The sequence below is a fragment of the Mus caroli genome, unplaced genomic scaffold (genome assembly GCF_978045245.1).
Source record: "Mus caroli unplaced genomic scaffold, Mus_caroli_1 scaffold_4, whole genome shotgun sequence".
NCBI classification, from domain to species: Eukaryota; Metazoa; Chordata; class Mammalia; order Rodentia; family Muridae; genus Mus; species Mus caroli.
The window spans coordinates 48,187,478-48,214,370 of record NW_028227259.1 but is presented as its reverse complement, the minus strand read 5'-3'; the positions used below and the strand labels follow the sequence as shown (position 1 = coordinate 48,214,370).

The 26,893-nt window shown below is 35.2% G+C and overlaps 1 protein-coding gene across 1 annotated transcript in view; it reads right to left on the bottom strand.

Annotated features, from left to right (window-relative positions):
* Positions 1 to 461: 461 nt before the first annotated feature.
* The window catches only part of Ncapg (non-SMC condensin I complex subunit G), a 30,546-nt gene continuing 4,114 nt past the window's right edge, over positions 462 to 26,893 (bottom strand). Inside the window, exons 4-21 of the mRNA XM_021161882.3 lie at positions 26,337 to 26,482; positions 25,989 to 26,073; positions 24,709 to 24,901; positions 24,114 to 24,263; positions 22,165 to 22,305; positions 20,685 to 20,808; positions 19,146 to 19,226; positions 18,697 to 18,876; positions 13,170 to 13,280; positions 11,852 to 11,971; positions 8,701 to 8,925; positions 7,161 to 7,342; positions 6,546 to 6,720; positions 4,664 to 4,825; positions 4,315 to 4,450; positions 3,940 to 4,011; positions 1,566 to 1,635; positions 462 to 576 (exon numbers count right to left, since the gene is read on the bottom strand). Of these exons, the coding sequence (XP_021017541.1) occupies positions 462 to 576; positions 1,566 to 1,635; positions 3,940 to 4,011; positions 4,315 to 4,450; positions 4,664 to 4,825; positions 6,546 to 6,720; positions 7,161 to 7,342; positions 8,701 to 8,925; positions 11,852 to 11,971; positions 13,170 to 13,280; positions 18,697 to 18,876; positions 19,146 to 19,226; positions 20,685 to 20,808; positions 22,165 to 22,305; positions 24,114 to 24,263; positions 24,709 to 24,901; positions 25,989 to 26,073; positions 26,337 to 26,482 (2,468 nt within the window). The remainder of the gene's footprint in view (positions 577 to 1,565; positions 1,636 to 3,939; positions 4,012 to 4,314; positions 4,451 to 4,663; positions 4,826 to 6,545; positions 6,721 to 7,160; positions 7,343 to 8,700; positions 8,926 to 11,851; positions 11,972 to 13,169; positions 13,281 to 18,696; positions 18,877 to 19,145; positions 19,227 to 20,684; positions 20,809 to 22,164; positions 22,306 to 24,113; positions 24,264 to 24,708; positions 24,902 to 25,988; positions 26,074 to 26,336; positions 26,483 to 26,893) is intronic.

Here is a 26,893-nt window from a genome sequence, read left to right as displayed (position 1 = left end):
TGTTTCATAACAATGCCAATTTCATAAGATAACTGAAATTAACAGTGAAGAAACTGTGCTCATAAATCAGTACATAAAGATGACTTCTTAAGACTTTTATTTCCCATTAGTATTATTATTCAAGGTAGAATATGTTTTGATGTGCCAAAAACCAATGTATCTTTCATGATTAATGTGTGTGTGGACAGCACCCTAATCTAGAATTCATTCATAAAATAGTGTTCCTACATAGAAAAATTTAGGAAGAGAAATTACCCATTGAGGTAAAGTTATCAAATAAATACTGAGTATAGGAATGATGCAGTTTCTCAAAGCCATTGTTTAATGTAAATAAGGAGTCTGAAGTCATGTGGCATCATTCATGTTTCCTGAAACAGAGCAGGCTTTCTGACTTTACCATAGTAACTATTAAAGCAAAGATATAAGCACAACTTCAAAGGACTTCATCCTTATCAACTCTCTTAACTTGTATCTTCATTAAGGAACTCTGCAAGGTTAAGTTTACTTTTCTGTAGCGCAGCTGTTTTGGCTCGTCTGGGTAATCTCATCTTCATTTCTGACGGTGGCTCATGATCACTAAACAGATGTAAAAAACACATTCATTTAGATATAAGCTTTAAAAATCAGAATATTTATAAATAAAATGTTTTGGTTTCTCACATTCCAATATTGTGTAATAGCCTGAGTCTAATAACTAAGCTTAAAACTAAAATTTCAAGCAATAACCAAAAAACTAATGGCTGGATGGCTGTCCTGCCAAGTGAATCAGGAAAATCTAACTAATCTGGTAATTTTGAATCTACTGTTAAAACCTGGCGTCACACGACGTACAGGGAAAGAAGCAAAGCACAAGCTTTTACCGTAAAGCTTGTGATCACATGGGGACCATACAATCATCCTAAAGCTACCATAAAGCTTGTAATCACATGGGGACCATACAATCATCCTAAAGGATTTAGAATTCAAGGGAAAAAAACAAACAAACAAACAATACTATGTTATCTTAATTTATTTAGTATATTGCTAAAACATTGTAAAGTTCCCCCAAAATTAACCAAGGCTTAATCTAAGAAAACATGCAAGGTCCAATACCAATGACTAAACGAATGCAAGACAGCTACAAACTTCTCAAGCTCAACCTTGTCTTTGCAGTGACAAAAAAAACAACAAAAAAAAAAAACTATTAACACAAACCACTAGTACTTTAAAGTTATAAGCAGAATTGTAACTCAAAGAATCTAAATGTTATCTAAATCAAGATAAGAGTTACACATATAAAGTCATGTAAACAGAAAGCATAGAAATACATGGAAACTCTTTTGTTTCCAAACAAAGAGACTATATCAAACTAACACTGATGCCAACTAATAAAAATATACAACTCTTTATAAGTCAAATGTTCTAGATAATTTTAGACTATTGACCAAAATCACAGATAATTATGGTTTTCACTATCTGGTAATATACAAAGTTTCTCTCACAAGAAAATTACAATATTCTATCTACTTCTGAGCAAAAAGGAACTGATTGGCATCTTCTGTGTCTTATAGAAATACATGACATACCTTTCAGAGTCTGGCCCAGCAATCTGGCGTCTCCTGTTGGTCTTAGATGATACTGATGCTTTTCTACATCCTTAAAGACAGCATAACTTATTGGCATAATGTTTAATGGTTTCGTGTTTCTAAATCTGGTTACCAAGCCATCCAAATCTTTTACTTTCAGCACAACAATCTTTTCCAATACACTTCCTTATTCCTATCCACTCTGATGCTCTCAATACATAGTGGAGGGGGAAATACTAAAATTTATGTAAATTTCTTTGGATGAGCACTACAAATATGTGACAAAGAGGCAAACTTTAGGTCACATGTGATGACAAAAACATCTCAGGCTGAGTGTGATAGCTCATTTGGTAACGTTCTGGCTTTGTTAAGGATAGAGTTTAAGTGCCAGAACCCAAATAACAGTGAGGTGTGGCAGCACATGCTTATGATCCCAGCACTGGGAAGGCAGAGACATGCAGGGGCTCTGCCTAGATCCCTAGGTGGTCATCTAGCCTAGCCTACTTGGAGCGCTCCAGACCAGTGGGAAAGTCTTGACTCAAATGCAAGTAGACCATGACTAAGGAGTCTCCACATTAAGACTTATGCACACATAAATGAACGATCACACACTCATATAAAACAGTTTTCTCTTAGAGCAGAGGTAGAGTTAATATAGAAAAACTAACAAAAATCTTACAAGGGCAAGCTCAATCAATGAACAGTTTCTAGATGGAACTGCATTTTTATTATATCTATTTATCTTTGAAGCACTACATTGCTTAGCTAGTCTGTCCTCAAATTGATGAGCTCAAGCTCTCCTCACACAGCCTCTAGAACAGCCATTATTACATCTGGCACTGTACCTGGCTTCAAAAGAAGTTTAAACAGCAAGATACAGGTTGCTTATAAAACACTTAAACTTATACATAGAAAATTCAAATGTGTTCATAAATATAATTCAATGTTTTTTTAAAAAAATAAGACCCTTTATTCACCAGGGTTTGCTATATTCTACAAGGTTGAAAAGTAAGGACTAGGGACTGTGCTCAGTGGGTAATGTGTTGGCCTAGCATGTACAAATCCTGGTTTGCTCAACCATATAAAATGGAGCATGGTAATCCAACACCTATAGTCCCAACCTGTAATCAGAAGTTCAAGGTCAAAATAGTGACTTTGAAGCTATCCTAGGATATATGAGAACCTATACTGAAAAAAGAGACATAACAAATTTGGCCTACAATGTTCTTCATTGTATATAATGTATACATATATGTAGTATGTATACATTAAGTTTGAACTATTAAAAAATGGAGTTTTCATACTTTATTCTGTAACTGAAAATAATCTGATCAAAATCAATTGTTCACTTGACAATTTATTTGAAAACTGTATATTCTATTCATTGTTATATATTTCCACCTCATATTTTATTTATTTGTTTTCAATAATGTATTTATCCCCAAGAAAACATCCAAAAATATGGAAGTAATTTGGAACAATATCCAGTAATTGTTTAAATAACTGGTTTGTTATAAAACAATGTTATGGCCAGATCCTATTCTAGAAAAGATTAAATATACTTAGAACAGAGCCATAAAACTATTTTCAATAATTAAAATCATGTTTGGCTCATGGGTGTGACTATTAGTGTTCTTGATGGTAGGTCTGCCTGGATGTACTTTCTTAGTCTTCTGTAATAAGCATGCATTGCTTTTGTAATAAGGAATTAATAAAACAATTTTAAAAGCCTTGAATTTCAGATGTTTTTCAAAATGGTCCCCTATTATTAAACATATATTTATTTCAACAAATATTCTACTGTTGGATACCCCTTGGGAAACTGACTGGAAGGAAAATGAAATTAGATGGGGAAAAGGAAGTAAAAACAAATGCAAAAACTTGGGAGGGGAACAATACTCATTCACACACACAAAAGACCTAATACTTCTAATACTAATACTGCAAAATAAAACTATTTAACTTCTTCTTTCTTTCCTTTTTTGGTTGATACTGGGCTCTCTACATAGTCCTGACTGTCCAAGAACTCACTCTGTAGACCAGGCTGGCCTAAAAACTCACAGAGATCTGCCTGCTTCTGCCTCCCAAGTGCTGGGATTAAAGGTATATACTCCATGCCTGGCAACTTAACCTATTCTTAATTTATCCCCAAAGAGCCCTTTTCTGTATATATATTTATTCAAAAGCACATGGAACAACAATGAACTTAAAATCTTCAGAAAAAGCAGTAATCCCTATCATGTGAAGGAAGTAAAGCAGCTATGCATTCCCCATACATTCAAAAGTTTCTATCCCAAAGAGAAGGACGCTTACAAAGTTGGTGTTTTCCCTGGAAAACAACTGCACTTCAAGGTGCAGTCAATGAACACATTACCTCTTTTAGGTTTTCCTTGTGTAGATTTTGATGTTTGAGTTCCTTTTCCATCTCTCACAGGAGTCATATATTCTTCCATACATGAAATCATACAAAAATACAAAAAATACAGTCCTATTAAAGCTACTGAATGGTTATAATGAATCACCATTCCAAAAGTGTGAATCCTACAAAGTAAAAGCTCCTGGAAAGACGGTTAGTAAGAAACGTACTCAAATAGATTGAAAGGTGGAATAAACGCATAATTAATAGCTTTTTTTCAAGAGGATTATTAAGAAAAAGTTTTTTGTTCATTTGTGAAATTCAGTCAAACTAAAAATCTCAGTAAAAATAAAAACTATAATTGTATAGCTACTCAGGTCAGTATATATTTACCATTTTCATTCTGAAGAACTGCTGTAGTTTTGCTGACATCCTGTGTTACTACTCCTGGGTCAGATTCTTTACCTCCCTTTCCTAACTGACTCTTCATCTTCTCCAAGGCTCTCAGACATGTCCTATCTGTTACATGCTGGGGGTGAGGGACGTGGGAAATGGAAAGTAAGTCATCTTTCAAAGTTATATGCCATATCAAGTTTGAAACCATTCTTAAATTACATGAAATTGATGAAAACAGTTACTTCAAATGAACATGCATAATATATAATAATATATTAACACATCCATCTAAATCCACCTTGATATACATAAACACAAACTACTCGAGTATTAAAAAATGCTTTACCTCCAGAATCTCATCCAATAGAAGCAGGAGATCTTTTGTAACATTGCTACTGAGTTCTACCAAACTCAAAGCTTTTGTATAAACCCGATTTTCTGGTGAGCACGGACTGGTTAAGATCTCATTGCAAATTTTTATAGCCAAGTTGTCATGTACTGTTAAGGCCTAAAAAATTAAAAAGAAAAATCTCTATAAAATAAAAATGTACTCATCACAATACATACGGTTCTATATATCAAACAATCTTTCTAGCTAACTTGCAAAAGTCTCATTTGCCTCATGTCTAAACCTAAATTTTGCCCACCCTGACTCCAAAAGAAGCTCCTCCCTTTATTACAAGGAGCAGGTCTACCCTATTACGACTGAAGGAGCATCCAGTTGTTGAGATAATCCAGGCTGATGAAAGTGGAACTTTTTCAAAATCATAGCACTCCCCCTGAAGGTCAATTCACACCACATGGCTAGCCAACCGATACAAAGGTACCACAGCGCAGCTTATTTTCAATTTTCAGCAATTCAAAGAACATCTCAATTCTGGAACCCCTTATACAAATCAATTGAAACTCTTACATGCCAATCCAATCCAGCCTATGCCCCAGCCTACTTTGCTTACTTTCCCAAGAAGTCTATAAAGTCTACTGTTACTCACTAAAGACTGTAGACTTTCCTCAAAATTTACCATCTCATTTGCCTCTCAAACTTTCCCCAAATCTTCTCACCACTTCATCTCATATAACCATAAGTGACCATTAAATGAGTCTTCTTGATAACTAAATCTCATGCTATTAACCCTTTAATACTAAGTCTTACATATACACTACAAATAGGGCCAACTCCAGCCACTGTATAATCATCTACATTTATTATGTATACATCTTTAGGTATACATCTTTCCTTTCTACTTAAACCACTTCTCAAATCCAACCAAGCCCAAGAGAATTTTTAAAACTCAAATGAGTTTTAAAACTAATAACACAGCCAAGTCTGATGGCACACACCTATAGTCCTATCTACTTGGGGGCAGAGATAGTACAACTGCAAATTCAAGGCCTACCTGAGCACCCTGTCTCAAAAGTTAAAAGAGGGCTGGGGATATAATTCAGCAGTAAAACAGTTAGTTGTCTAGCACCTGTCAGACCGTACATAGGCTTAATACCCTGTAAGGAAAATAAAACTAATGATACATACATCATTCCTATAATGAATCTTACACTTTTCTGAAGTCCAAAAGCATTTGATGGCTAATCACTACTAATATATTTTGCTTAATATCCTTTGTAATATAATCTTCCTAATAACATATGTGATTCGAGCAGAGCAGTCACTAAATAGCAAATAAATATACAAATAGAACAAAACTGTTAACTTGCAGTTGGCATCTGAAATCATTAACCCATCAAATTTCTAAGTGTTCAAACATCATTAAAGAATTTTAAAACTGAATTTCATTATAATTTATAGATAAGTTTGTAGTTCTATTATATGCTTCATTAAAAAAAAATCTTGAGATAAACACCTTTAAACTGTCCTCCCTCCTCAGTATTAACAGCATAACAAGCAAGCCAACATTTGCAGATGTAGTAACAGAAGTCATTACTTCAGTGATTACCTCACTAAGTGGGGAGAATGGTAATGGAAATGATGTTTTAGTAACTTCTAGGATGCAAAACATTTGCCGTGATCACTTCTATTTTCATCATTTCTCCACATTTACCCAAAGACACCCTTCCCTGCCTCCCATAACTGTTTTATATACTAGAAAAGCAAAAGGCTCAAAATATAAATGTAGTTCATCATGATTTCAAAAAACCCAGAAGGCTTCTTTAATCAAACCACAATGACCTTCCTGCAGCTATATTTGCTATCCACAGGCTACCATATATACCTGATAATCCTGAGAATTCTTTGCCTTAGGATTTAATCTACTTGGTCTTGTCAGATCAACAAGCAATTCAGCAACATTTGTGACATCTACTTCAGCTAAAGGAGATGACGATGGGGCATTGGCCAGTGTTTGCACAGTTGGAATAAAAGCTTCTTCAAAGCACTCCTGATTAGTCCTATTGAAAAGAAATCAGGACTTTTAGTACAAGGCCAAGGACATCTGCCCTGCTGAAGACTTCAGATCCCACTAACCTCTTTGCCACTCCAACTTAAAGCTGCTGAATGAAATGATTTGAAACCAAACCAAAACCAACAAACAAAACAAAAAACAAAACAACAACAACAACAAAACTCCAATGTTTTTGCAAGTTAGCAAAACATTATTTGAGAGAAAAGTTTTAAATCTAAAATATTCACAAACTATCTCTATTGAAGAGATATAGTTCGTTTTATACCTTACATATGCAGTAAAGAGAAATCTGGATATATAAAATGTATGTTAAATTCTTATGATTCATCTATAGAAAAGTGTGTCAAGAACAAAATGGCAGAGACATAGTTCGGGTGGGGAGATCTGAATCTGACTTTAGGTAAGATTTAATCAGTGACTCACTACCTGTTTGCATAAGCAAACATGGGGAAAAACACTCCTAGGCAATGTCGAAGTCGAACATCCTCTTCAGTCACAGGATTATACCATAACAAAATAAGACGAGAAAGAATCCTGCTGCTGACCAAAAGCCCAGAAAACATCAGCTTGGCTAGTCCTTCTGCAGCTCCTGTCCTGAGTTCAGATACCTAGCAAAAATGACATTCATTAGAAAGTTTTTATCTCTAGTTTCCTTTATGTGTGATACTTTAAAATAACTATCCAAAAATTATTAATTTTATTATGTATGTGATAAAAGTAGGAGTTCTACAGGTTTTAAGCTAGACTTGACTACACAGTAAGTTTTAAATTAACCTGGGCTACAGAATGTCAAGGTCTCAAAGATCAGAACTAAAATAAAATACTTATAGGATTGCAATGAACAGTGCTCAGGGAAGTTCTGGAGTAATAAATAACTCCATTTTAAAATTTTTAAAAAATTTATTTTAAAAATCTCAAAATGATAACTTAAATTACACTGTAATACGTAAAAAAATTTAAAAAAAAAAAAAGAAGAGAGCAATTAATCTGACTGTGAGGAAAACAAAATTTAGAATTGAAGTAACCAAAGAAAATAGTAGCAAATCTAGCTCATCAATAGTAAAAGGACTATACATCATGAGCACACAGAACTTAACCCAGAAATCCACTGATGGTGCAGATGAAAATCAAGTAATGTTCCATATACCATACAACATATCAAAGAGAAGAAAATCCCTCATGACTATATTGCCTGAAGCAGAAAGAACAATTGACAAAATTAAACATCTTTTTATTAAGATATAAACACAAAACAGCCAGGGATATAAGAATAGAAAGTAATTCTCTCAAAATGATAAACAGTATTTATGAAAAACCCTGTAACTAACACATTTATTAACAAGATTCTCAACTTTTCCACTAAACTCACAAATATGACAAGGACATCTGCTTCAGACACTTAACGGCTGGTGTTCAACACTGTACTAGATGAAGCAGAACAATTAAATAAGAAATAAAAGACATGGAATTAATACTGTAGCTATTCAGAAATGACATGGGTCTACACAGAAAAAAAATCCTCAGAATTCCTTTTCCAAAATTACTTAATAAGCCAATTCAAAAAAGTTATAAAGTTAAACATACACACACAAATCTCAGCTGAGATTCTATACTACAGCAGTGAACAATCCAAAAAGAAAATGAAGAAAAAACAAAATAAATTTAATACTTGTTTTAAATAATAAAAAAAAATTTTAAAAATGAAAAACTATGTTAATTTTCAATACAACTTGTTCTAATTTCGTTTCTGTTATTGTAGTAACAGAAATGTGGCAAAAGCACTTTCAGTTCTCTGAACACTAATTTGATAATGAAAATATAGTAGATGTGAAATTTATATTTTAAATTAAGATTTTTTTAAAACCAAATAAAATCCTGTTAAAAGTAAACGAGTACAAAATTAAAGCAAAGGACATAAACACATGTTGCAAATGCTTCCCAAGTGTAGAGCCGGGTGACTTCTTACCTCGCTGTCTAAGAAGTCAGAGAGGAGTTTCAGAACACTCTTAGCTGGGTCAGCCTCTTGAGCACCATTTTCTTCTTGCTTATCATGACAGTTTATTTCTTCACCTTCACATTGAACGCCCTTAACTTTCTGGGTTTTAAATGGCTCAATTCCAAACATCATCAATTGGTCAATGATTGCCTTTAGAGCACTTATTTTTATTGTGACATCATCGATTTGCAAAACCTACAATTAGACATGAACCCCCCCGCAATAATTTCAGTAAAACAACTTAATTCTATAACCTAAATAAAATTAGTATCTTTTCTTAATTAAATCTCAATGAGTGTTAAGTGTGAACATTTCTAAGAATTAAAATTAAAGTTTTCATTTTAAAAAAGAAGTATGTTTATCTCATAACATCTGGAGTTTTAGCCCTTAATTTTTGCAGTGGAAAAAAGTTTCAGAGTCAGCATCCAGATGGACTGTACTATTTGGTTCTTTCATAACAAAACAGAAAAAAGAAAAAAAGAACTCCAACTATGATAAAGTTTTATCATTTCTCTAAGATCCAGAAAAACTGCATCGTTTTATATATAAATTGTATTACCTGCCTATCAAAAAAAATTAATACAGTGTATTCTAATCCATTTAAACCTTTGTTACAGTGTCAGTACTATTAAGTTTCTTTGAAGAAAAATTTTTCTCATTACTTTGTAAATTCAGATTTCATTAATAGTGAATTCAGGTACCAAGTAGTCTTTTATAAAGCAGTTTAGGGAGCTAGAGAAATGACCTAATCCATAAAGGGCCTGTCAAACATAGGCAGGAAGACCTCATTTCAGACAGACAGCAACCACACAGGAAGCTAGGTGCATAGCAGTGCACAATGATACCAAAGAACTGAAGGCACAGAGACATGTGGATCCCTGAAATTCATTAGCCGACTAACCTAACCAAATCTAGGAGGTCCTGGTTCAGTGAGAGGTCCTCAGTGAGAAGAGAGACTGAGAAAGATATCCAACATAGATCTCTGTATATGCACACAAATAGTTTAAATCTATCTTGAGTTAAAAACTACACAACAAATTCCAAAACCATGGGGGAAGAGGGATTCTACTATGAAAGATTAACTATATTATACAATGTAACTTGGCCTTTAAAATAAACAAAAATCACTTCTATATTGGTCAAATTATTATAATTAGAAAAATTATTTATTCTAAAAACTTTGAAGATATCCACTCCATGCTTTGAGAATGAGCCCTGTAAATCTGCCAAAACCAAATTCTCTTTACATGTTGTTATGATGGCTCTGGAAACTCCAAATATGCTACTAGCTCAGCATCCACTGTTTCCTTCAGACTCTCATTAACCTTTACATGCAGCAATAGCTACCAATAGTCAATCCTAATGAGGTTTTAAAACAAATGAATTCCCCTCTTCTGCCTTTCTAACAGACCTTTATATCAATTTTTATTACTAACAGTTTGATATTTTTTATTCCAAAATAGACTAACTTAAAAACAAACAACCTTCCAATAGAGCCTTGAGAATGCTTATTTAAAATTAAAAAACAAAAACAAACAAACAAAAACCCTTTTATAGAGCTGTGCATGGTGGCACATATCCTTAATACCAGCACTCTGGGGACAGAGGCATTCAGTAAAGTATTCAGAGGGTCTGAATCTGAGGCCAGCCTACTCTATAAAGCAAGGTCCAGGATAGCCAAGGCTACATAGAAAAACCTTGTCTCAAAATATCAAAAACAAATAATTTTTAAAAACCTTTATGAAGATTACAAGATTGAATCTATTTATTAGTTATCTTCTTTTGATCATGGACCCTGTTGTATAACTTTTTAAAAAGCTAAACAATAAATAAAAATATCTAAAAATTAAAAATTACACCTCAAAGTAACATATAAAATATAGGCAAACTTCAGGTTTTCTGCCCTTGAATCTGCTATCATTCAAATACTTTTAACTTTAAAAAGGCCAGATCCAACAATTGATTTAACCTAGGTAAGTTATTAGACTTTTATATCCCAAGTTTACAGTATTTATATGTAGATATATAAGTGGGGCAGGGCTATGCCCAAGAAAGAAAAAGGAAGGGTTAGGAGAATAATAGGACACATGAAATCAAAACAGAATGGAGGCTTTAAGAGGTAAAATGGTATGCAGTGGGTGGGTTGGGACAAAAGAGTAAAAACAAACCAACAGTTTCTTCCCTGAATCATTCATAATGGAAATCTGAATTTTTACAGTGTAAGTTCTTGGAGCACACAGACATCCCACAGTCTTTCTCCTGTTAGACTGCATTTGGCTTACTTTCCTAGCCATATGTCCTCTTGTTCCTTAAACAGTAAAGTCCTACCCCTAAGACCTCTCTCCTCTATTCTCCTTCCTAAGAAACAAACTGTCTGAGCTGGAGAGATGACTCAGCAGTTAAGAGTTGTTATGCTCTTGTGAAGGACACGAGCTCAGTTCACATGAGCATCTGTGTCAGGCATATGTGTCTGTGACCTATAATCCCAGCAGGGGTGACTCAATGCCCTCTTTGGGCTTCCATGAGTACCTACACACACACAGCAGACCTAAAAAAACAAAATCTTAAAGAAAGAAAGAAAGAAAGAAAGAAAGAAAGAAAGAAAGAAAGAAAGAAAGAAAGAAAGAGAAAAGACCGTATTCTTTCAAGTGTCTATAAGGACTACTCTTTTTAACTTTCCTCTATGAGTCTGAATTAGAAAAACGTAATTCAAAATAAGACTCAGGCCAGCATCACAGGCACAGCCACTGTGCCTCATCTCACTCCCATGGCTGCTGCTACTATGCTCTGTCTATGCTTAGCTGGCATAACAGATACATCCGGCTTGTTTCCCCTTCAGGAAAACAAGCTCCATCAGCACAAATTCAGGTTGGTTCTCCTTGTCCTTTTCCTACTACATTTCTCCTAAGCCAAGAACAGTGATAGCACATAGTATGCACTCATATAAGCTACATGACTCTATGAAATAGACATTTTTATAAACTATCAAGATAAAAATTGAAACCCTAAAGATTATCCACGATCATCAATTAGGCATCTGAACACACCTAGAATTTTCCAATATCCCCAGAGATGCAGAGCATGTCCAGAAATAGACACAGAGTTATAAAGTAAATCCTACCTGTAAGAACAACATAAAGTGTTTACTGGCAAAATCCCGATTCTGTAGTCCACAGCATCCCAAACACAAAACAGCCAAGTTTCTTACTATAGGATGAACACTTATTATTCCAGGAAGAATCTACAACAAAGTAAAATTTAAAATAATTTTAACCAATGCCATATTAAAATCATGGTCAAAATGATGATTTCCATATGATTTTGTAAGGGTATTTCATTTCTACACTATTAACAAAGTTTCACCAGTATGAACAAAAATAAAAGGGGTAACTATAAAGTTGATAAAATAGAACATAGGCAGAGCAATTTTCCTTCCTATCAGTATGTAACACTCCAAAGGCTTCTCAATGCTAAGAGACATAATCCCTTAGCAGCCTCACTGCAGACCATGCGTCACTTTGTTTTTAGCATTGCTCAGCTGTTCTGATTTTGATGCCTACTTTACCTTATATACTCAAAATATTGCTATAGACTGTAAATAATAAAAATTAGTAGTGGGATAAATTTATATCCTCCCATCTTTAAAACTACATTTAGAGATGGGAGAATAGAAATTCTAAAACTGCATGTATCCATGTAAGTTTTTAACACTTACACATTGTTTTAGTAACTACAGTTGTAAGTCTTCTTCCCTCTTTTTCACATAGTATCTTATAAATATCATAGCAGGACCATTTTCCATGAATAGGTCAAACCTGCAATTATTAAGCTCACCCATGACCATATAAATCTTCATAACCAATATCAATAGCATAAGTAACTAATTTTTATACTTTAATTACATCATTTTTTCCACTTCCCTTTGCTCCCTTCAACCACTTTCACGTCCCCTCCCTCCCATGGCATGACCCTCTTACCCCCACTAAAGGCCTCTTTTTTGTTATATTATACACATATTAAGTGGAATATATATATATATATATATATATATATATGTGTGTGTGTGTGTGTGTGTATGTGTGTATATATAATATATTTTTTAACAATATTTCCCTCACTTGAGCAAAAGATCCAGAATGGCTATCTGTAGTTTTGTATTTTATGTACACTTTATTTCAAGCATTTCTTAGATAATATGCATTCAATAAACATATGCTATGAATAGCTTGTTTTATTTTAAAGTGACTTTTTAAAAATGTATTATTTCAATTATTCTTCATATTATGAAGTAGTCACTATGGATATACATAGTTCACTGTATTTATCTGATGTTTAGGATGGTAGTCTTTTAATTATTAATTTTTAAATTACTAATTAATAATGAACATTATTATATAATAAGGTAGAGGAGTATAGGGTTTCAAAGGCCAGCAGTGTACCAAAGATTCAATGATTCCATTCATGGTTGCACTGATTCCAGTTGAAGTGGACATCTGTTTCAACAGTTCGTAACACAAAACAAGACACTTCTGTAATGTTTCCACATCGTTCTAAAATAAAGGACATATCCATCGTTAGTAAGAATATCCCTTAAACAATTGCTCTCTTGAGACTTTTTCTGTGGCAGATTGTTACTCTTTGTTCCTTTGGGAACCTTATCCAACCATGAACTCTATCTTTCCTTTTCAACTGAGCTGGCCCAGTTTTGTGTAACAGTTTCCTCCTAGGTTGAAATATTTCATTCTAAAAGGAAGCTTTAATCAGGATTGTTAAACAACTCAAAACAGATTGAAGAAGTATCTGAAATTGACCAGATTCACTAGGCCCCTCCCCTGGCCAAAGTAAGTAGTAAGAGCTGAAAAGATTTTCAAACAAGGCACCTGCAAAGACGACTAACAACAGCTGCCTGTAGGAAGCAGAAACCAGTTGAGCTGCCTGTTAGAGGTTTAGACCAACTGAGGCACCTGGAACAAACTCTAACATGCTACCTGCAGACTAAAATGTGCTCCACCTTCTCAGCTTTATGAGCTGTCCCCCTCACTGAGGTGGCTTTTGGTAATGTAGGTACCCTTTGAGTCACTCACTCCTGCTCCTATAAATAACCCTTCACTCATATTTCTGTAGGTATCCCCAATAAGACTCATTGGTTAACTAAGTTGGTCTTTGGTGTATCCACACTTCAGTCTATCATGGAATCACTACCTGGGGGGAAGTAGATGTGTGCATTGAGTCTCTCCAGGAAGTTTTGTTACATAATATCTAGTTATTTTCAAATTTTCAACTTCAAATCAATTAATATAACATACTCCTTGAATGTTTCACAGGCTCCTCAAACTCAACACATACAAAATGGAACTAACCCATTACTAAGCTTCTAACTCATACACTCTGTCATCATATCCTGACCATCTAGTTTCATTTTCCCAAAGCAAAAAGAGGCCCAAGAAACTCTTGATTGATTCTTTCTTCTTCCTATTACTAAACCTTAAAGAACTCTGACATATGTCACTTCTATTTGTATTCAGCATCACCTTGTTCATAACGCTATCATCTCAAGCCATATTTCTTAAATTCTATCTAGATATTTATCACTCTAATCTATTCTCCAAAAATACTAACCCAGTATTACAGAGTACTCATCCTATTCTTTAAAATATCCTTGTATCCACCTTCATCTCTGAATAAGGTAGATTCTTTAATATTGATTACTTACATTTGTCTGGCCCATAACATTTTTTCCAATTTGCTATTACCTCTCCAATTCTCTTTCCATGTAAACTGGAAGATTTAAAACACAGCAAGCATCTTATTCTAAACTCTGTGCCATCATACTTACAATTACAACATCTACACTTCCTTAACTACTCAGTAAGAAAAAAACAACACAAAGTGCATTAAAAGCATAAATTTATAGTAACTATTATTTAGGTTTGAAACCAGTGGGACTTGGGGACCTGAAGAATAATGAATTTACATTTGTGAAGTACTTAAAGAGGTAATGACCTAACTGGCCTACCACAGGGAAAAACATCCTTTACCTTATTAGGTTCCACTATGTGTTATATAGTACTAGGTGTACTATGCTTAATCTTGACTGCTGACTTGACTGGGCTGAGCAGCAGCTAGTGAACATTAATAGAGCACATCACTGGATGTGTGTGAGGGTGTCTCCAAAGACAATTAAAGGTAGGGAAGATCCACCCTGAATACAAGTGGCACCAACCCACAGGCCAGAGGCCTAAAACTACAAGGCAGTAAAGGAAAATACACAACAACAACAACAACAAAGCAGCAAAGCAGCATAGGCATCCGACTCCCTGTCTGTCAGGGTGGAGCTTCTCTGTTCTACAACACACTCTCAACTCCCGCTCACAGAAACCTCTAAAACTATACGAACTAAAATAAACCCTCCTTCCTTCCTGTGATGGCTTGTATATGCTTGGCCCAGGGAGTGGCACTATTAGAAGGTGTGGCCCTTACTACCTGAGAACTCAGGTATATCACTCCTGGACATATACCCAGAAGATGCTCCAACACGTAATAATGACATATGCTCCACTATGTTCATAGCAGCCATATTTATAATAGCCAAAAGCTGGAAACAGCCAAGATGTCTCTCAACAGCGGAATGTATAAAAATGTGGTACAATCCACATTACACAATGGATACTACTCAGGTATTAAAAACAGTGACTTTGAGAGAGGCAGGCAGATTTCTGAGTTCGAGGCCAGCCTGGTCTACAAAGTGAGTTCCAGGACAGCCAAGGCTATACAGAGAAACCCTGTCTCAAAAAACCAAAAAAAAAAAAGAACAACAACAAAAAAAAAAAAAAAAAACAGTGACTTCATGAAATTCACAGGCAAATGGATGAAACTTGAAAATATATCATCCTGAGTGAGATGACTCAGTCACAAAGAACACACACGGTATGTATTCACTGATAAGTGGATATTAACCCAAAAGTTCAGAATACCCAAGATTCAATTCACAGACCAGATGAAGCCCAAGAAGAAGGAAGATCAAAATGTGGATGTTTCAGTGTTCTTAGAAGGGGGAACAAAATACTCACAGGAAGAAATATGGAGACAAAATACCAATGAAAGGAGTTACAGAGACAAAGTGTGGAGCAGAGACTGAAGGAAAAGCTAAACAGAGACTGCCCCACATGGGGATCCAACCCATATACAGTTACCAAACCTGGATCCTATTGTGGATGCCAGGAAGTGTTTGCTGAAGGGAGCCTGATATGGTTGTCTTCTGAGAGGCTCTGCCAGAGCCTGACAAATACAGAAGCGGATACTCATAGCCAACCTTTCGACTGAGCATGGGGTCCCTGATGGAGGAGTTGGAAAAGGGACTGAAGGAGCTGAGGGGGTTTGCAGTCCCATGAGGGGAACAACACCCCCCAGAGCTCCTGGGAACTGGACCACCAGCCAAAGTGTACACATGGAGGGACCTATGCCTCTGCCCACATATGTAGCAGAGGATGGCCTTGTTGGACATCAGTGGGAGAAGAGGCCCTTAGGCCTGAGGGTGTTCAATGCCCCAGTGTAGGTATGGGAATGCTAGGGAAGATGGAAGTGGGTGGGTAGAGAAGCACCCTCATTGAGACAGGGGGAGGAGGAATGGCATAAGGGGTTTCTGAAGGGGAGACCTGGAAAACATCTGAAATGTACATAAAGAAAATATTCAATAAAAAGAAGGTGTGGCCCTTTTGGAGTAGGTGTATCACTGTGGCATGGGCTATAAAACCCTCATTATAACTGCCTGGAAGTCAGTATTCTACTAGCAGCCTTCAGATGAAGATGTAAAACTTACAGCTCTGCCTGTACCATGCTTGCCTGGATGCTGCCATGATCCTGCCTTGATGATTATGGACTGAAGCTCTAAACCTGTAAGCCAGTCCCAATTAAATGTTGTCTTTATAAGACTTGCCTTAGTCATGGTGTCTGTTCATAGCAGTAAAACCCTAGCTATGACCCTCCCAACTGTTTTCTCACAACAATGAAAAGTCTAATGCACTAATTTTATTCACATCTCTAGTTAATTTATTTCTTCCTGTAGGAAAACTAGTAGCACTCTACATGGGGTTATGAATTACATACCTCTCAAACACATTTCTACAGTTTTCTGATCACATATATTAGAATTATATTACAATAGAGTTGTAGCTCTCAAATAAGACAAAAGACACTAAATGTTCAAATAACTCAAAAGAGATTATTAATCAGATTAATCAGGCAGAGCAGCTTTACAAATGCTTCCTCTTTTGGGGGACAGATGGGTTTAGGACAGAGCTGGGAGTCAAACCTAGGGCCTCACGTATACTAGGTAAGCCATCTCAGACTGAGCTGCCTCTCCTGTTCTTAGATTTTTAAAGGAGGGCCTCACCTATGTGGCCCAAGCCGGCCTTGACCCAGATCCTCTCCCTCTGACTCAGTACTATTACAGGTAGACAACACCACACTTGGTCAAAGATTTTAATTAGAAAATCTTTAATTTTATTCTTAGGTTTTTGTTTAAATTTGTTTCTCAAATTTAAAGCCTAGGACAAGCCAAAGAGTGTAAATATGTAATATAAATATAAACTATAAAAATAAATGAGTCATACTCACTGGGAAAGTGAGGTGTTATTTTAGAATATATTTATGACTAGAAAAGGATACACAATCATTCTAAAACTTTCCTATGCAGCACTCTCTTAAGCATTCCCTAAATCAAAGTGCAATTATAAGTATGTTCAATGGGCTGGAGAGATGGCCCAGTGGTTAAGAACACTGACTGCTCTTCCAGAGGTCCTGAGTTCAATTCCCAGTGACCACATGGTAGCTCACAACCATCTGTAATGGGAACTGATGCCATCTTCTAGTTTGTCTGAAGACAGCTAAAGTGTTTTTATTATAAATAAAATAAACAACTCTTAAAAAAAAAACAACAGTAAGTACGTTCAATACAGACAAGACCTTTAAAATGTAAAAGTCACTATTTGATACCATACAATTAGTTGATGTGCAAAGTCATTATACTTTTAGAGAGATTAAAGTTTTGTCAAACAACTAAGTTAAACAAAGAAAAAACTTCAAATTCTACTCAAGTATTTCATTAAAAATGAATGACAACACTGTGACTGGAAAGGCGGCTCAGTGGTTATGATTACTTTCTGTTCTTGCAGAGGACCAAGCCCTATACCCAGCACCCACACACCAGTTTACAATCATCTGAACTCCAGTTTCTGGGGAGATGATGCCCTCTTTGGACCTCTAAGGGCACCAGGCACACACATGGGACATATGCATACATGCAAACAAACAGTCATACACATTAAAAAAAATTAAATATACAAAAAAATTTAAAACAGTAACACAGATGCTTTAACATGCATTTACCAAGGAAGATAGCAAATCTCAAAGTATTTCTTTATCAAAGACATTTTTTCTTAACAACAGAAAGTCTAAAGACCTTCCACTAAAGGGAAAGATGGATGCAATTCCTTTTTAGACCATTCAAGAAAAATAAATAAAACTTCCAAGTAAACCACTAGGAAACTAGTTTCCCCAAGAAGGAAGAAACTATTCAAATCCCAGGGGTTAGTAGACAAGGAAACAAGTCCTAGCTATAAAAACTAAAGGTATCTTTCAAAATCCAAAAATGTCTGGCCGGGTGTGGGCATACCCCTTTAATCCCAGCACCAGGAAGAAGTGGGTAGCTGTTAGTTTGAGGCCAGCTTGGTCTACATAGCAAGTTCCAGACCAGCAAGGGTTAAGCAGTGAGACTGTCTCAAATACCACAAATCTAAATATATACATCAGAAGTTTTAAAAAATAAAGTTTATTTTTTTCATTTTTATTCATGGTATTGTCACAACTCCCTCCAAAGTAAATAAATTCTGGCAGTTTAATGAATTAACAAAAATAAGGTTTGTTGAGCTAAGAGCAGTTAACATTTAGTATGAAAATGACATATACCTTTTCTGTGTGGACTTCTTTAATTTCAAGTTGCTCAGTCTCTTTTAGCAGGTTTATTTTGGCATCTTCCAGTATTTTTATTTCTTCTTTTAATTTTGATGCCTGATCAAAATCCTGTACAGCAATGCAATTTTCCAAAGCTTCTTTAGCCTCAATAAGTTTAACTTTTATTTCAGCCATCTAAAATAAGAAATTGATCATCCTCACAAAATAAAAATTAATATAAAAAATCTGTCACAATATCTCAAAGACTTGGGATTTAAGCAATCAAACATTAAGAGTTCATTTTCCTGAGACAGATCAGAAAATCTGTTATAATCTGGTAACAATTTGCATGTCCTTATAGTGTAATACATATTGACTTGGCTTGATGAGAACATGACAAAACAGTATGGCAAGAGGAAACAATGACATTACTAAAGCACTTCTTTAATGTAGAAGAGACATACCTTGAGTTCTTTCTTTCTTGTATCAGATGGATCAACAACAGTAACAATGGGTGCACGAATCTCTGAGATAATTTCTGTGACCTGATAAAGTTGTAATGCAAAGTACAAGCTGTAATCTATGCTTTATAGTAGCAAATGCAAACTGCTCCATCGAATTCTAAACACTACATGTAGATACACATATAACAATACAGCTTAATCTACATTGCTAACCCAGCTGGATTTGGAATTGCTCAGAAAACACACCTTTGGACCTGACACAGTGAGGGTGTTTCGGAGGTTTAACTGAGGGAAGACTAAATGTGGGTATTACCATCCCACAAGTTGCAGTACTACACTGAGTAAAAGGGCAAAAAGACAAAACAGTCTGAGCACTAGACTCATCCTCTACTTCCTGTGAACAAAATGTGACCGACCAATTGCCTCATGTTCCTGTCTACCATAGCTAGAACTTTTCTCAATATCACACCTTTGCCACCATGACTGTACCCTCATGCCAAAACAAACTCTCCCTCCCTTTCTTTTCTTTCCCCACTTCCTCCCTAAGTTGCCTCATTGCTGTGGCAAAAACAACTTAAGGAATTATTCATTTTGACTCAGAATTTGGAATTAGCAGTCCACCATAGAGAAGATGGACCAGCCAAAGCAGCAAGAAGTACCTAATCCTAGTGCATTATAGTCAAAAAAAGAAAAAAAAAAAAAAGAAAAAGAAAAGAAAAGACAAAGACAAAGACAAAGACAAAGACAAAGACAAAGACAAAGAAAAAGAAAAAGAAAAAGAAAAAGAAAAAGAAAAAGAAAAAGGAAGGGGAAAGTTGACCCAGTTTACTTACTCCTTTATAAGCTCAGAACCATAGCTTATAAAATGGGTCACTCACACCTCACTCAATCTAAAATCTCTCACAGACATACCTAAAGGTTTGTCCTCTAGTTTATTCTAGATCTTGTCAAGTTGACAACAGTAATTATTACAACAGATATTTTATGGTCATAGCAACAAGACAGCAACTAATACAAAGACTGAACAATAAAACAAAATCATCTAGTCAGATGTATTTTTTGACTAAAAAGTAACAATTTTTAATTGCATAAATACTAAAGACAAATTATCCCTAGTACAGTAAAAATGAAAAATTGTACCCTAAGATTACTCTCTATATCTAAAATTTTCTGCCTAAAATTCTTAATTCTTTCCTCAGATCTGTAGAGAAAAATATATAAGTAGCATAAGCAATAATAGTAACGACTTCCTTTAAGAGCCACTTGCTGGCTAGTTCAGAATGATTGCTCCCCATCTGAGAACAACTAAGCAAATGTCATGGTCTTTCCTCCCACACCTACTGTGCTGACTCAAAAAGTAACAGCCAGGCTAAAAAGGAAGACATTTTAAACTGTTTATGAGAAAGATCTACCCTCTTTCATTTTTGCAATATGTTGAACAATAAACACTAATACACTAAAGACAAGAATGCTGAAGAGAAATTAATACTCCTTAATGTCACTAACCAAACTTATCTTCATCAAAAAGAAAGCACTTACAATCTGTATCCTTTCATTATCATCTCTGATGATGTGGAGGAGTCTCTCAACAATTAAAGAAACTAAGGATATTGGGGTTGTAGGCAGAATAAGAGTCTCTTGTAAAATAGCCAGCAGTCGTTTCCTGTAGTCAAAACAATCTATTTTAACTACTATTATAACAAAATACATTATATTTTTTAAACATTTTGTTGTTTTCTGTGTATAGGTGAGTAGGCACACTCCTGTCTGGCCCTGAATGTGGACATCAGAGAAGAAACTGCAGAAGTCAGTTTTCTCCGTCTACCCCGTGAGTCATAAGGATCAAATGAAAGTCACGGGGTTTGGCAGCAAGCACCTTTACCCAATGAACCGCCTTGCCATCTGAAAATACATTTTTTTCTAACATTTCCCTTTATATTGTCTTAAGCTTTTATTTCTGTTTGTAAGTATAGGTACAAATTCTATACATACAGACTTTAGATTAAAAAAACTCATTCTACAAATTTATTTATAAACATACATATGGATTATAAATATATTTCTATACCCTGATCTTTAAAAAAAAAAATTGAACCAAAAAATTTGAAATTATTCTGAAGCAATTATAATAGAATTATATACATATATACCCATACATACATGCATACATATCCCATCGTGTGCCACATATGATGTTTCAGTAAACATTAGACCACGAATCTGATGGAGGTCCTAGAAAATCATAATGGAGCTAGAAAATATGTAATGATATAGTAGCCCTAGTAATGCTGTACTTCAGTGCATTTCTCTGGTAATGCTGGCATAAACAAACACACGTTGGCATATGTATACAAGTATAGTAAAAACAATTATATACAGTTTTGGAGAGCTAGGATAATTACATCTCATCATATCATAACAAAACTGTATTTAAATATAAGAAATTAGCAAAATGAGGAGGAATAATAATACCACCCTCCACACAACTCAAGAACTTACAGCAATTACGGTTAACTGCATAAGAGCTGCCAGTCAACATTCCAGTATGGATGGGAATGTGACTTCTGAGGCCTGATACCCCAGCTGAGAAGGTTTTGACAGTTAATAGCTACTAGAAGAGAGAGAATCCTTTTTCTTCTGGGGTGTAGCTGGCAGTAGGCTGCCCATGCTCTGTGGAAGGCCACATACCCTGGCCCTTTCAGACAACTGTAATTGGGCTCAGGTAATTAAAAAAAAGGGAAGGGGGAGCTTAAGGTCGAGGAGGAACATGAGTATCAAAGGAGTGAGAAGAGTCTTGAGGTAGATATGATCAAGATATATTGTATATATGTATAAAATTATCAAATAAAAATGATTGTTTTAAAAACCTGATTTACCAAAGGATATAACATCACCTTCATTGTTGGTAGTTACACTAAAATTAAAATCAGAATCATTATCCTTTAAAAATGTAACCAAGGTAGGTCCCTAAATATATAAAACTGAAGGGAATCAATCAAATAGTAACGTTTAGACATACCTTCCTCCTTCTTCACTAGTATCCAAAGATTTCATAATTAGAATTAATTGCTGACCTATGAATTCTCTTTTCATCAAATCTCCAATGAAGGTAAAATCACTTTTCTGCTCTTCATTAACTACTGGGAAGCCCTGAATGTAACTAAAGCAAACAGAATAAAGCAGATGTAAATCAGTGGACAAGCGCTTACATAGCACACATGAGCCACTACAAAATCATGCAATACCATATACCAACATAGGACTTTACACAGAGCTCAAAAATTTTAAAAACCAGAAAACAGCATATATACAATATGCTATATTTTCAAACAAGAAGCCCACATGTGTATTTAAAACGTGTAGAAAGAGATTTGATAATGGACATCCTTAATTATGTAGCTGTTTAGCTCTACAATGATTAACGGAACTAGGGAAGCAAAGAATAAATTTACCTCTACATTTGAATTCTGACAAGAATATGTATTTTTTTAATAAAGTTTTATAGTGAAGTAAGTAGAAATTATATTGTCTTAGTTGGGCTTCTATTGTAATAAAGCACCATGACCACAAGAAACTTGGGAAGGGCATGGTTTACTTCCTGTTTCATATCCCAGTCCATCCCTGAAGGAAGTCATGGCAGAAACCTGGAGGCGGGAAACGATGTAGAGGCTATGGAGACTGTGGCTTACTTGCTTGTTCCCCATGACTTGCTCAGCCTCATTTCCTACTGGATGCAGCACCACCTGATCACGATTAGCATCACCCACAGTGAGCTGGGCTCACCCTAATCAAACATCAAGAAAATGGGCTTGCCCACAGGCCAGTCTATTGGCAGCATTTTTCCAGCTAAGCTTCTCTCTTCCAAAATGTCCTGAGCTGGGGTTAAATTGACATAAAATTGGCAGCAGGTATATCAAGACAGATAATTTAGAAAATTAAAACTTTTAAAGTTATAGAAGTTGTTTTATTTTATTTTTAATGTTATTAATTGAAAAATACTTATAATAAAACTGGCCATATATCTACACTATATGATTCTGAAACTAGTTGTGATAATTTGTACATGCTTGGCTGAGGAAGTGGTAGCACTAGTGGCCCTGTTGGTGTAGGTGTGGCCTTGTTGGAGTAAGAGTGTCACTGTGGGCGTGGGCTTTAAGACCCTCATCCTAGGGGGCTGGTGAGATGGCTCAGTGGGTAAGAGCACCCGACTGCTCTTCCGAAGGTCCAGAGTTCAAATCCCAGCAACCACATGGTGGCTCACAACCATCCGTAACAAGATCTGGCACCCTCTTCTGGAGTGTCTGAAGACAGCTACAGTGTACTTACATATAATAAAGAAATAAATCTTTTAAAAAAAAAAATCCCTCATTCTAGCTGCCAGGAAACTAGTATTCTCCTAGCAGCCTTCAGATGAGGATGTAGAACTCTCAGCTCCTGTACCATGCCTGCCTGGATGCTGCCATGCTCCAGCCTTGATGATAATAGACTAAACTTTTGAACCTGTAAACCAGCCCCAAATACATATTGTCCTTACAAGAGTTGCCTTGGCCATGGTGTCTCTTCACAGCAGTAAAACCCAAGCTAAGACACTAATCCATGCACCAAATCTAATCATCATGATACCTGTTTTGTATAGCTTGCAAATAAAGAATAATTTTTTAAAACTTTGTTATATCTGAGTATTAGATAAATTTCAAGAAAAAGTCAGTGAAATTTCTATCAGGGAAAAGTTACACTAATCAGCTGCTAATAATGAGTCACTGTGACAGGGACAGTCAGACCCTGACTGTACACTTTCAGTATACTAACCATGCAACACATTCTTCAAAACATTCAACATACCCACTCATACCTACTTATACAAAAATAGTTTCTAACCTGTTTCCTCTCATGACTTTGAATAAGAAGACTATGAAATTGGTAAATAAAGCGACATACGTACAGCTCAAACCAAAAGAGAAACTTTACCTCAGTAAGTACTCAGCATATACTGCAGGCTCTGGCAAAATCTGCTCTAAAAACTCTTCACCTTCATCTCCCTTTGATTTCAAATATTCACAAAGGGTGCACCAGTACAAAGCAATCTCAGGAGTTAATGTTTCCACTGGAATCAACTTCCTTTACAAGCAAGAGAATAAGAGAAAGCATTATCTTTACATGCAGCTGAAAAACAGAGCAAGAATGGACATAAGATGAAGATTTCTTTCAATTACTAAGTTGTTTAATTACTAAGTCATTAATTTCCCCACCCAAAAAGAATGAAAAGAAAAAGAAAAAAAACTTAGCCTGAAAAAAGGCAGAAGAGAAAGCTTCGTATGAGTCAACATGGTTTTTTAGTGGATGTAGTGCAAAAGTCAAAGCTGTAAAATGAAAGGGCACACCTAAAGTAATGCCTGACATAAAGTACTAAGTCCTTATACCAGAGGGAAGAAAAACTCTCATTAAAGAGGGACAGATAAAAGGTACTGAGGGAACCTAAAAATACAGGAAGACAAATTCATCTTAAGTGCATAGGTTCAATTTAAATCCTCTGTACAATTTAAATAATGAAGTCTTTATATACCTGCCATCATCACTTTTACAAATTCCCACCAGCTCACTGAGAGGAGTCATTGAGAATAAGGAATGGAGTACAGAGACTGCTACATCAGAAGAATTTTCCACGTCCAACCGATGAAGAAACTCTAGAATATTCCCTTCAGTGAAGCGCAACCAGCCTTGGAGAAGATGCTTCTGCACTGCTTGTTTCACAGCATCTGGGGAGTCATCTAAACAGTTAACTATGCACATTCTAGACCTTTTCTCCCATGTAAGCCCATCTTAACTGTTACCAAATCACTGTTAACACTGAACTTATAATTCAAATAGAAGTTATAGGTAGAACAAAGCATGCTAACAAAAAAGATGCAGTGCTACTAAAGTCATGATAATGCTTATTTCAAAATGCAAATGGAGTTCAACAATTAAAAGCCAAACTCCTACATCGCCTATGGAAAAATGTCTTTATATTGTCTCCTCACTGAACATAATGCATCAGGATATGTGAAATCTATCATTTCACTTGTTGATTGACCCCAAATATTACATGAATTCTATTTGCAGTATTGAATCACAATAAACTTTACTAAACAAACTTTATTTTTATCATTTAAGAAGTGATTCTCAGCCCTAATACTGTGGTCCTTCCTTTACTACGGTTCCTCATGCTGTGGCAATCCCCAACCACTAAATTATTTTCAATGCTACTTCATTGCTGTAATTTTGCTATTGTTGTGAATTATAATGTAAATATCTGTGTTTTCTGACAGCCTTAGGCGACTCCTGTGCAAGGATTGTTCAACACCCAAAGGAGTCACAACTCATAGGTTGAGAACTGCTGATTTAAGGGCACCCTAGTCAGTCCTCTGACAATACTCACAAATTCAACTGTGCCTTCTTGGTATAGCGAAACTGAGACTAAATGGCTTCATAGGAGTTAAGAATTTTTAGACCATCCTTCAGAAAAGCAGATTCCCTAGTTTAACAGATGAGAGGGTGGGGCATTATACTGGTCTGTTCATTCCTAATTGTTTCTGATACACAGAACACATTTATGTTAAGTTATAGAAAAACAGGACAGTACTGTTTAAAAAGATGAGGTAAAAAGATTCTATCAGATGTTTGCATAAGATTTAGAATAGCCTTCCCCTCCCTAAAGCACAGAAGTCTGAAAGAAATGCCTTGCTCCTTCAAAACACCAAGATCTTTAACCCCAAAATGTTTCAACTTATTTATGGAAATGATACCTTTATTAAATTCAAGTCTCCTTTCAAAATGAAATGTTTACAAAGATGTGAATCTTACCTGATCTGTCATTAAGACCTTGTTGAAGAAGCAGCACTCTCTGAGCAATGGACATAGCTCTCATATGAACTTTTTCAGCTAACACCTTAAAAAGGTAAAAGATGGCCATTAATCTCAATACACTTTAGAGATATCTTACTTATGAATACTGCATTCTTCTGTAAATTAACCCAATTTTTAAACTGTCTGTTAATATGCTTAATATAAGAATACTCTAAGTTATCTATATTCTTTAAAAGTCCTAAACTGAAAAAAAAAAAAATCACTGTCACCAAGTTTTTTCCAAAATACCATAAAATGGTTCATCTTTCAAAAACATGCCTTACATAAGATATTGAACTTATTTACCTGATAAGCCAGCTTTCTGACAGTATCCTTTATATCCTTTGTACGTCCTACAATTTTTGACAAAGTCTTTGCCGATGGTGCAATACAAGATAACACTGCACGTCTAACTTCTGGATTTGAATCATTTTCAATCACATTAACATATGCTAAAAAATAAAGCAACGCATTTTAACATTAATAATGTTAAGTAATAGAAGTTCCACATTCTTTCATTTTTAAATAACAGATATTACTTTTATATATTCACTTCTAGCAAAAAAAACTAGCATTTCCTTCTGAAAATAAAACTTTAAATTATTAAATGTACTGTGATTAAAAATTAACCCCAAAGGTCAGATGACGATTAGAGTAAGTAATTTAAGTTGATATGGTTTTATATAAGGACCTATTATTTTGATTTATTTTAAATTTTACTATAAAATGTTACAAACACACACACACACACACACAGAAATTAACCAAACCCAAAGACTATATAATTCAATCAACTTCTATACAGTTAGAATAGCTATTCAGAAGGGAAACTATGAAGGTTCACATTTGACTTTACACCTTTA